This window comes from Gracilinanus agilis, chromosome 2 (assembly GCF_016433145.1).
Source record: "Gracilinanus agilis isolate LMUSP501 chromosome 2, AgileGrace, whole genome shotgun sequence".
Taxonomy (NCBI): Eukaryota; Metazoa; Chordata; class Mammalia; order Didelphimorphia; family Didelphidae; genus Gracilinanus; species Gracilinanus agilis.
The window spans coordinates 557,288,619-557,300,202 of NC_058131.1; the positions used below are offsets into that span (position 1 = coordinate 557,288,619).

General features: G+C 43.2%; 1 protein-coding gene across 2 annotated transcripts; it reads right to left on the minus strand.

Annotated features, from left to right (window-relative positions):
* Positions 1–7: 7 nt before the first annotated feature.
* On the minus strand, positions 8–3,649 carry PIP4P1 (phosphatidylinositol-4,5-bisphosphate 4-phosphatase 1). 2 transcript variants are annotated; one of them, XM_044662344.1, is made up of 7 exons: positions 3,414–3,649; positions 2,889–3,084; positions 2,401–2,507; positions 1,828–1,933; positions 1,538–1,590; positions 1,333–1,423; positions 8–848 (listed from the first exon to the last, which is right to left on the minus strand). In XM_044662344.1, the coding sequence occupies exons 1-7, from the start codon at positions 3,548–3,550 to the stop codon at positions 705–707; spliced, it is 834 nt and encodes a 277-aa protein (XP_044518279.1). In that variant the 5' UTR covers positions 3,551–3,649; the 3' UTR covers positions 8–704. The 2 variants fall into 2 exon arrangements, with proteins under 2 accessions (XP_044518279.1, XP_044518278.1); XM_044662343.1 differs by having other exon boundaries at positions 2,889–3,079; positions 3,388–3,649.
* Positions 3,650–11,584: the final 7,935 nt, after the last annotated feature.

Consider the following 11,584-nt stretch of genomic DNA (forward strand, 5'->3'; position numbering starts at 1 on the left):
CGAGGAATAAGGTAGAGTCACAATTTCATTTATTTACAAGCACAGGATGAGCCCCTGATCCCCAAAGACAGACAAACCGGTCATAACCGGCAAAAGAGGAAAGACTTGGGGAGAGGGAACACAGATTGGGGAACATACCCCACAGTTAAATAGCTATATACATATCCGTTCCCATGGTACTGTACAGAGCAGCGGCTGACCCCACCCCCACAGGGCATGGAAAGGGGTGGGGGAGGAGGCCAAGAGGGCAGCCAGATTAGTTACCCCCCGGTGAAGTGCAATAGCAGCAGCAAGGTCCTGGGGGTGGGTGGGTGCAAAAGGGAGAAGGGAACTCCCCAGGGCTTCCTACCCCTACCCTGCCCTGGAATGTTTGAGGGACAGGAATGGCCCCTTATAAGAGTATGAAGGAAGGAAAAGAGCTATAACCATTTTCCATAACTTGGGGTAAGGATACTTTATCTTCCACTTTACCCCAAACACAGGTAGCCCTCAGAAGGGACTAAGCAGCCAGCAGTGGCCCGCCCACCCACCCTTCTAATCTTGTTTGTCTTTGAGGGCCCAGATCCTTCCCATCTCTTCCCTACAGAGGAGGGCAACGGCCTGGCTCCTCTTATGGAAGCCATGGGGACATTCCCTTTCCTGTCTGTAGTGTCTCTGTCCCCACTAGAGAGGGGCCAGGCACAGTTAGTGGGTCATCTTGGGGCTCAAGAATAGTTCTGGACGGGATGGCTGACCTTCATACAGGCCCAATAGAGAGCCCGGCCCAGACAGAGCACAGCCAACAGGATGACAAATGCCCAAGCTGCATAGATACCCCCATACTGTCGGGCATGCTTCCATGTGCCAAACTAGGAGAAGAATATGGAAAAAGGAAGAAAAGGGATCAGTATAAATCTCTAATCAAACACTGGAACCAAGCTGGCTTTGGCTACCCTCCCTTACCCCTAATCCACAGGCAGTTATTGCAGAAATGAGACAAAACCCTCCAGTGATGTTCAACTCCCATCTACAAAAGTAGCTATTACCACTTGGACATGTAGCTCACCACTTTACACTCTCTGGAAAAGATTATCCACTCTCACTTAAGACATAATCAGTTTGCAACTTGAAATTTGTTCCTAACACCTGCCCTGCTCTGTGGAGAAAAACTTTCCCACTCAACCCTGAAGACTTCAATCTCTCATCAGCTTCCCTTTATCAGCTAAACCCCCGAGTTTTTTGTATTCAACTATTCTTTCCTTATAAAAATTTGATTCTAGTGATGAACTTGAGAAAGTATAAAATAGAAAGATGAAAAGTGAATGATCAGATGATATAGAGCTAGTTACTCACTGCTAAGCCTGTGGCAGTAACAGCCAATAATAGCCCAAGTAGGAAGCAACAAATGCATCTCTTCCTGGGATATCTTCTCCCAATGGATGACCTGTGAAGGTAAAAGCATAGGTGACAAGCCTGTCATAACTGCAATTCTTAAATTACAGTTCTCCATCACACCCTCTCATAATGAGGTCTATGATATCAATTCCAACTCACTTACACTTTCTTGCAGTGGGGGCAACGTGCCAAAGTTCGACCTGTAAACTCCGTCCACTACAGAGAAAACAGAATGAGGAGTCAGTTTATGGTAGGGGCAAAAAGAAAAAGGCTTTGTAAGGTCAGTTTTTTGAGAGATCCCCATAGAAAACGCATGGATTGAATAGGGGAAAAAACAAAAAAAGGGCAAAGGTGGTGTACCTGACCTTCCCCACCTTCCACTACACCCACAAGAATATATATATTATCATAAATGTCTCCAGTTCTTTCCCAACCTGTCACATCCTTCCTCACCAGAAAGGTATTCTTGCAATGGCCACAGTTGACGCTGACACCTACAGGTTGTGGTTCTGGACTCAGAGGTCCTGGGTGTACTGGACCCAAATTGATGATTCTTTTACTATCCAGGAGAAAAAGGATACCGTGTAGGACCCATCAAATCCCAATAACTGTTCCCATCCCTCTTCAGAGATCACCTGGAGAGTATCTACCTGCTTCCTCATACAAGATTGTTTGCCTTCCTATCCTAAACTGATATTTCTTGAGGGAGAAATGTGTCCTAGGCCTCAGGTCACTAAACCTATTAGTCCTACATATAATCCACTAGTCCCAGAAAGCCTATCTCCCCCCCCCCACCCCAATCTTTTATTCAGGGATCCTAGGAAGCTGGCTGGTTAGATAAAAATCTGAATCATCCCAGAGAAAGTTCTTCATTGTTTCCTGAACTCCTCCCTGTAGAATCTTGTTCTACCACTATCCCCTTCTTCAGGTCTACTATTTCTGCCCACACAATCCTTTACCCTTAACTTCCCTACAACTTTAGTCTCCATCCCTCCTCATTTGGCTTTCCCAGTTCTCTGCTCTCACCAGGTGGGCCGAGGGCAGGCAATCCGCTGGGAAGTCACTTTGCAGATGAGGAGACAGTTACAGGGGCACCGAACATACTTCTTCCCAGGTGGAGCATTCTTGATTGGCTAAGGAATAATAGGGAGGTGAGCACCAAAAGCCCTGTACTCAATCCCTCCCAAACATACCTTTTGAGGAGGGCCCAAGAGCAATAATCCAGGAAGCTGGTAGGGATCCTGATTAGAAAGAAAAGAAGGTACACTGGGGAGAATGGAAAAGGACCATAGAAAGTTGGGGCGAACTTAAGTTATAGATGCAGAAACCAGGGGCAAACCAGAGATGAATAAGAAGTTGAATGATTGTGGGACTTACTTTGGGTAGTGTTGGGAGGGATAGAAGGGAGGAAAGGTGTCTGGATTTGTGTAATTCCTGGGATTTATATACAGCAATCAGGAAAAATTTTAGATCTAAAGTTAGTCAACTAAAAATTCCAGGATAATGAAACTCACTGTGGCTTCGTTGCAGTTGCCACACTTAACAACATGTTGGTGCATCTTGCCTTCCACGTTGATGGGGAAATTGCAGACTCGGCATGTGATCACGGGGGCACTGCCACTGTCTGGACTGGTCAGGGGTGAGTATGGGGGTGGGTCCTCCCCAGGCAACACAGCTGGATGCCCCTCCTGGAATGAAGGGAACGCTGCAGAAGTAGAGAAAGAGTAGGTCACTCATGATCATCCACATGCTACTCCTGCATCTGCCTTAGATCCCTGCCCTATTTACCTAGGTCAGGGTAACTCTTAACCTCTCTGTCACCAGTCAATGCCCTCCTTACAAAGGGCCCGCCCATCCCTGCCCAAGACTCCGCCTCTTGCTAAGACAACGAGCCCCACCCCCTTACCCTTCCCACGGGTCGGGCCAGAGGGTCACAGACCTACAAGTAGGCTCCGGATCGTCCCCTTCAGTCCCCAGTGGTTGGCCCAGACCTGTAAGCGGGTCCTAGCTCACCTTGAGGCGGGGCATGTTTCCCAGATCCATACGGAGGCGCTGAGGGAACCAGGCCTCCCCCGGCGCCGGCCCCGCCCCCGCCGGGCCCCACCAGCCCGTTGCCGCTGGCGCTGCCGTCGTTGGGCTCCGAGAGCAGCGGGGAGCGCTCTCCGTCCGCCGCCATGGCTGCCACCGCCCACTCTGGTTCGGGACCCGGCTCACTCCGCCGGTGTCGCCGCCGCCGCTGCTACCGGGTCCCCTAGGCGCCTGCGCTCCACGCGCCAAGCCCTCTTGCCCCCACTCCACTTCACTCCCGGGTGGACGCCCCTTTCCGTCCCGCCGCTGCACGTGATGGTGAAATCAGCAAGTTCACCAGGATCTCATTGGTAGAGACGGGCCTTTTCCCTAGTCCCATGACAGTCTCTGTCCCTATTCATTGGTGTCTGTTTGCTGACAGCTGCTGCCACGTGATCTGGAAAGCCCTGCGGAAGTTTCATGTGACTAGAGAATCATCTAGCCATTGGTGCCACAGGCCATCACGCTACCGCCGGGCCACGGGGAGGCGCCCGCCCGGTTTCGCCTTTACTCTCGGCACGTGTTCAAAAAAGTCGCTCTCAGATTAGTTGCTGTCCCAGCTCCCTGAGCACGTGATGACTGCTTTTCCCTAGTTGGCTGAAACCTTCTAACCTTGTGACGAGGACTCGTACATTTCGCTTCCTTCCCAGTAGAAGTACTCAGTTCCTAGTACATAATGCTGTGCTCTCATTGGCTGCTGACTCTCCCTTTCCTGTGATCTAGAGCACGTAGTGTCTGGGGTTGGGGTTTAGCGCCGGAACTCGGCGCAAGAGGGCGTGGCCAAGAAGAGTCTGAGAGCTTAGTGGAAAGTGGGGTTCGCTGAGCTCAAGTTGTTGTGGTTATCCACAGAGTCCCTAGATCTTTCAGCAGTTGGTTCTGGTGTTTGTGTGTTCCTCAAAGCTCCCGACTGGAATGGCTCAGCACTTAAAAAATGTATTTTTTGAGACCAAATAAGGAGTTGGTGGCCAAAGGAGAACTTGAACCCACGCCCTCTTGACTGCATTTATCTATTCTTGACTTTCCTATTTGTTCGTTTGTATGCTCTTGTGGAAAGAGATCTTTCTTACCTAAACTTTTAATCCCCCCTTTCCATCCCACCTCTATACACATTGTTACTCTCCTTCCTCACTTTTATAATTCTTAATTTTCTTTAAAGTTCAATTTAAAACACCACCTCCTACATGAAGCCTTTCATGATTATCCATCTGATAGTGAAAATGTTTTGCAAGTATTATGTATGCAAAAGTGCTTTGCAAACCATAAGGGGCAATATAAATATCGTTAGCATTATCATTATTATACCTATACATTGTCAACCCGCTATATTCCTGAGTTGTCTGACCTCTTCTAACCAGAGTAGAACTGAGTGAGAAACACTAGAAACCGAGGAAGAAGCAACGAGTATTTTAAAGTATTCTCAGAAGAAGAGCCTGAATGCGGTAAGGCTCATTAGTTAAAGAAATTACCCTGCTTATATTGTTTAAAAGATGAGGAAGGGGGGCAACCCGAAATTATTGCATGAGGGACAAATGTAATAGCAAATCCTTGACTAACTCCTTGGAGTAACTTTTGGGGTCTGGAAGAGATTAGGCTGATAAATTATCTTATCTGGAAATCTCTAAAAGCCCCCTCCTGGTGAGATGATGATCGGTTTATCAGAAAGGTTCCCAGGATTGTTCTCAGTCCAGGCCCTTTTGGTGCAGTTAAGGCAGTATTCAATTGTTAGGGTCCCATTTCTCCAGTTTAGTTTATAGTTGCAAAGGATTAATGTTATGTATCAGAAATTCCTGGAAGATGGAGTCTTGAGCAAATGCAACTAATTATTATAGTCTGTATTCCTTTCACTTTCTCAACCTGTCTCTAGCAGAATTGCAAAAGGGAGGGCAGGGACAGCTTTACTTTTTGTATCGCTACTCACAGCTGTGCAGAGTGATTGGTCAATAGTAAGAGCTTAATAAATTGATTGATTGTGCTCTATCAAATGTGTGATTACCAAGAGTTTTTTGAATTACTATTCCTTGTCATCTGCACAAACACCAAAATACTTGTTGGTTGAGTTGCTGAAGGTCTAGTGCTTATCCAGTGTTGTTTGGGGGAAAATTATGCTGAGCAGGAGAACAATACAGTGGAACAAAAGCGGCAATGGGGGCAAAGGAGTTAGCTCTAAAGCCTTTCTTTTACACTACGTAACCTTGTATAAGTAATCGCCCTCTGCCTCAGTCTTCTCATATGTAAAATAAAGGTGTTTAACTAGGTGGACTCTTAAGATCTCTTTCAGCTATAGATCTGAGATGAGCATTTGAACTGAATTTTAAAGCATAGTTTCAATAGTTAAGAGATCATTCTTAGGATTAGAAGTTAAAATGGACTTTATAGATCATCTAATTCAAATTCCTCGTGTTTCACCCTCTTCCAGCTAGAAGTAATCGTAGAAGGCAAAAAAAAAAATAAGTAAATCAAGTCAACAAACATTTATTAAGTGCCTACTAGGTGCTGGGTACTGTGCTAAACAGGCCCTCTGAATTAGAATGGAAACTTGTAGGGGGAAGCAACTCTTTCTTGTGTCATCTGCAAGGCAGAAAATATGCATTGGGTTTTAAATGCCAAGCTGCTGAGTTTATATTTTGTCCAAGAGGCCATAGGGAACCACAAAAGAGTTTTGAGTAGAGAAGTAACTTGGTTAGACCTGACCTTTAAGGAAATTATTTTGGCAGCATTGTGAGGCATGGATTTGAGGAGGCTGTGGACAGAAACACAACAATCATTTAAGAGACTGGAAAATACTCTAGGCGCTGGAAGAGGCAACTAGATTGAAGTCCAGCCTCAGACACTTCTCTATGATGTCACTAAAACTATGCATCAGTTTCTTCCATTGTAAAATGGGGCTAATAATAGCACCTACTTTCTGGGTTGTTGTAAAAATCAGATGAGACAATATTTGTATTTAGTGCAGTGCTTGACATATAGCAGGAGGTGAATGCCTTTTCTCTCCCCTGGCAGTAATATCATCAGTATCTGTGATCTGTGTTATATAGACCCTAAGTGGACTTATAACAAGATCCTTTTGGTATTTGAGTATCATAGATCATCAATGGATCACTCAATATTTAAAAGAGAGAGAGAGAGAGAGAGAGAGAGAGAGAGAGAGAGAGAGAGAGAGAGAGAGAGAGAGAGGAAGAAACAGGCTCTAGTCTCAAGAAGCCTTGACTCATTTAGGGGAACATTCATTTAGTATCCGTAAATGAATGGGTAATCTAATCAATGCTAAAAGAATTTTGCTGGAAAAAGATAGATCTGTCTCCTTCACTTTCCCATTCCATTGTCTAAAATTTCTATTTAACAAGGAATCTCTTTCTCACATCTACTTCTACTATTGCTGTTCTGTACATGTCCTCTGAACCTTTACTGTTATCACAAGACAGGGTAAGATCTCATTGCTCAAATGATCAAACTCTTCATTCTCACTTATTCAACAATGTATTAAGTACCTATCATGTATGAGTTATTATTATTCCTGCCCTCCCCCAGAGAAGCACAGTGAATGAGCGGTTCACCTCTGCCTAAAAGGAATTTTCAAAGATAACTCCTTCACAAAAAACTCCAAAGCAAGTGGAATTCTAAAGACAGAGACTAAAACTGGGGGAAGAGATATAGCACCTCCATCCCAGCTGGATATCTATGCTTTTCTGAGAATGTGTCTACCTCATTATTCTTGGGATTTTTCCTTTCTTCCCAAAGTTTTGGCTTCTGAAGCTTCATCTATGGCAGCTAGATGGCATAGTGGAGAAAATATTAGACTTGGAGCAAAGAAAACTTCTTACAAACTTACTAGCTCTGAGAGCCTAAGTTTCTGTTGTGAGAAAACACACCAAAGTTTGTAACAGGATCTCACCCAAAGAACCAGAGGTTCAGAACTCTGTTCAGTCCAGAGCATGAAAGTGTTTATTGAAAGATCTTTTAGGCAGTGAAATAGCCTAGGCTCATTAAATAGCTCCTAAGCAGTGGATCAGGGTTTGCATGTTTATTAAGGATTTGAGGGCTTGTCAACTCCCATTCTAGGGAAATCTCCATCTTTCCACAGAATAGTTTACCCTGGGTGTTCTGGGGCATTCTAGGCGGGAAATCCTGGGCAATGGACATAGAGGAGGAGGGAGGTGCAGATTGAGGGGTGTTTTGGAGTCTGACACACATCATAGGTGAATTTAAGGACACCAAAATGGGAATAAGGAGCATATGCAAGTTAGAGTGATTCCCCTGGCCTGCCAGAGTCTTTATTTAGCATGTCATATGTTCCCTCCATTGTCCCACTTGCCATCATTTGTCAACTTAGGAGTCTCCCAACCCTCCTGGAATGCCTTTATCTAGGTGAGGAACATTGGGATGATACAGTATAGTGCAAGACCACTATAGGTGATTAATGTCCAATAGTACAGAACTTAATCTAAGTACAGAACAATATAAGACCAGTACAGGTGATTAATAATACACAATAGCTAAATGATTAGTAATACAGATTTTTTAATTTATACTTAACTAGTGCTAACTGGTGAAAAATACAAGATTCCAGACCATGAGGGTCACTCCCCACTTCCATAATTTTGTCATCAATAAAATGGATTATGAGGATCCAATGAGATCTGGAAAACACATTGTAAACTATAACCTGCTGTATAAATGTTACATATTTATATATGTTAGCTATTGTTATTCTCAAACTGTGCTGAGGACCATAGCTCCTGGCTTGGGAAGGAGGACTAGGTTAAAAATGTGGAGAGGAGGAGGCAGCTGGGTAGCTCAGTAGATTGAGAGCCAAGCCTAGAGAGGAGGTCCTAGGTTCAAATCTGACCTCAGACACTTCCCAGCTGTGTGACCCTGGGCAAGTCATTTAAGCCCCATTGCCTAGCCCTTACCACTCTTCTGCCTTAGAACCAATACAACTGGTTCTAAGGCAGAAGGTAAAGATTTTTTTAAAAAAAGTGGAGAGGCATAGCAGCAATACTGTATGATGATCAACTGTGAATGACTTAGCTATTGTCAGTGATACAATGATCCAAGTCAGTCCCAAAGGACTCATGGTGAAAAACACCATCCACCTCCAGAGAAAGAACTAATGGAGTCTGAATGCAGACTGAAGCATACCATATTTACTTTCTTCATTTTTTTGGTCTGAGTTTTCCAGAAAATGATTCATATGGAAACATATGACTACATGTGTAAAATTTATATTAAATTGCTTAACATTGGGGAGTGGAGAATGAGAGAATTTGGAACTCAAAATTTAAAAAAAAAAAAAAAAAGACAACCTCTGAATGTTAAAAATTGTTTAAAAATGTGATGGGGAGGGGATGGGCAACTGGGTGGCTTAGTGGATTGAAAGCCAGGCCCAGAGATGGGAGGTCCTAGGTTTAAATCTGACCTCAGATACTTCCTAGCAAGTCACTTAACCCCCATTGCCTAAAAAGAAAAGAAAGATGGAGGAAGGGAGGGAGGGGGGTAGGAAGAGATGATTCCTGGAACCTGTTTGTCACAGAAAGGAGGAAATGCTCCCCTTGGGCTAGGAATTCTTTTTCCTCTGCTTTTTTAGCATTTTTTGCCTTAGGAAAGGTCATTTCCATTTCGGGTGGGAGCTAGACTGTGGAAGTTAGCAGTACCTCAGTTTCTGCTTTCGGGTGACACTGTCTCATCCCTTATTTGCATTTTTTTCCTTCAGAGTTTTGCCCTCTAAAGCTGCTTTAAGTTTTCCACCTGAGGTGGAATGATTGTATGAGGGGGCTGGAGGTGGGTTGAGCTTGGAGCCAAGGTATAAGGAATGACTATGGGACAATATCATTGCTTAACTGTTTGTCTTGACAATAGGAATCTGAGAGACTAGATTTCAAAAATTGGCAGAAAAGAGTGCTGTCCCTTTTCCCATTCAAACCTGGATCTCTTTCCTCTGTAAAATGAGTGGGTTGGACGATTTTAATAGCTATAGTCTTTGACTGGTTTGTGGGCTTTATGGTCTGACTTAACCTCAGCTTAATTTTAGTAAGAAATATATGAGCCTTCTCTATAGGGCTCTTTCTGGGGACTAGATTTCCTCCTGTATAAAACTAAATTGGACTAGATAATCCCTAGAGTCCCTTCCTGATACATCCTGAAGTTGATTTGGGGAATGGGGATAATGCTACAGGCCCTTTTTCTTTCCCCAAAGAATCTAGTTCTATTGCTATTAAAGGTCCTTAAGAGGCCATCTAGTCCTACTTTACATTTGTGGAAAGTGAGATCAAAGACGGAGGAAAAAAATTTAAGTATCAAAGTAAGATTTGAAACCAGGTCCTCTGACTCCAAATTAAATTCCCTTTTTATAATACAATACCTGTTCATTTCTGCCTTTACCCCCAGGAATCTGCCTTCTTGCATGTCGAATATGAAGAAACAACCTATCTTCTTGAGAGCTGGAACTGTTTCGTTTTTATTTTTGTATTTCCAAAGCCCAGCATAGAAACTGTCAGACAGTAGGTGTTAATAGGGCAGCTTAGTGGAGCTGAAGGTAGAACCTTGGAGCCACATTCAGAAAGACTTAAGTTTAAATTCAGTTCTAGGCCTTTCTACCTTCGTGGCCCTGGGGAAAAAAATCACTTAACTTTAGTTTTGGTATCTGTGAAATGGGAATTACAATGGGGATAATAATAGCACCTATATCCCAGAGTTATTACAAGGATCCAGTGAAATAGTAATCATAAAGTGCTTAGCACTGTGTCTGGCACATAGTGCTTTGTAAATGTTAGCTATTATTATTATTATTAATGTTTGCTATGGGTTGGTTATTCAGTTGTTTTCAGCCATATTGGATTCTTCTTGACTCCATTTAGGATTTTCTTGGCAGAAAGTGATAAGTAGTAACTTCCCAGTGAGTGGTTTGCCATGTCCTTCTCCAGCCCATTTTACAGATAAAGAAACTGAGGCAAACAGAAATAAATCATGTGCCCAGAATCACAAAGCTAGTAAATGTTAGAGGCCAGATTTAAACTCAGGAAGATGAATCTTCCTGACTCCAGGCCTGGCATTTTATCCACTATACCACCAAGCAGCCCTGATTAATTGATGACTAGGAGCTAAGATTCCTTTAAATAGGAAGCTATCAAAAGCTTTTCCTCTGGAGGATGTGAGAGGATAGGTAGGCTCCTAGTAGATTCCTTCTCACTCTCTTCTTCCACAGCATTGTATCTTCCCTCCTCAAATGAGGGTGCTTTTTTTTTCAGGCTGAAATTTGTGATGTTATAACCCTAACCCAGATACAAAAATTCCTGAGCTTCTCAGTCAAAACTGCATTAATGAGAAGTTCTCTTTGTCCTCATAACAAGGTCCAAAGGGCAGGTCTCTTTATAGAAAGATTCTATAGACTCGTAAAATTGATAAGAGATTTCTTCCATAAATATGTGATAAGTGGTACTTTAGAGTGGAACAAAGAGCAATGGAAAGCAGATTACTTTTGCCTGAGGTAGCAGGCCAGTTTTCAAGGAGGAGGAGATGACAATTCAACAGTTGAAGATCAGCTTCAACAATTAAATGAATTAACATTTACTGGATATCTTATAAATGCAACTGTGTACATGTGTATCAAGTAAGGGGACCAAAATGCAGTAGCAGCAGCAGAAATGACATTGTATAACATGGCCCTACAGTAAGCAGGAGAACTTTCCAATCTCAGGAAGCTGCCACTGAGGAGTTAATATTCCAGTTCAGACAAGCCAAAAGTTTCTGATAAGTTAAAAACAAAAACTGAGCAGGGTTTATTAATACAAGATCATAATAAGACATTCTAAAATATACCAAATGTTACAGAAAGGAAATGATAAAAGCATTCAGAGGAATAGGATGGGAAAAGTTAGTTGCAAATAAAGTTTACCATAGAGGATTTAGTTAGTGTTGGAGGTGGCTCAAGATTGGGGAACATTTGAACAGGTGGAAAGGAATAAGGACATTCTAGATAGGAAGACTATAAACAAAGGCACAGAAACCATAAACTGTAAGACCTCTTTATACCAATCTGACCCAATTTAGGACAACTTTGCCTTAAAAAGAACAGTGCTGTATTAAGAACCCTTTATCTGTATAGCAGTTTTAGCTTTTGGAATCTGTACCATTAAAGTGTGGTTAT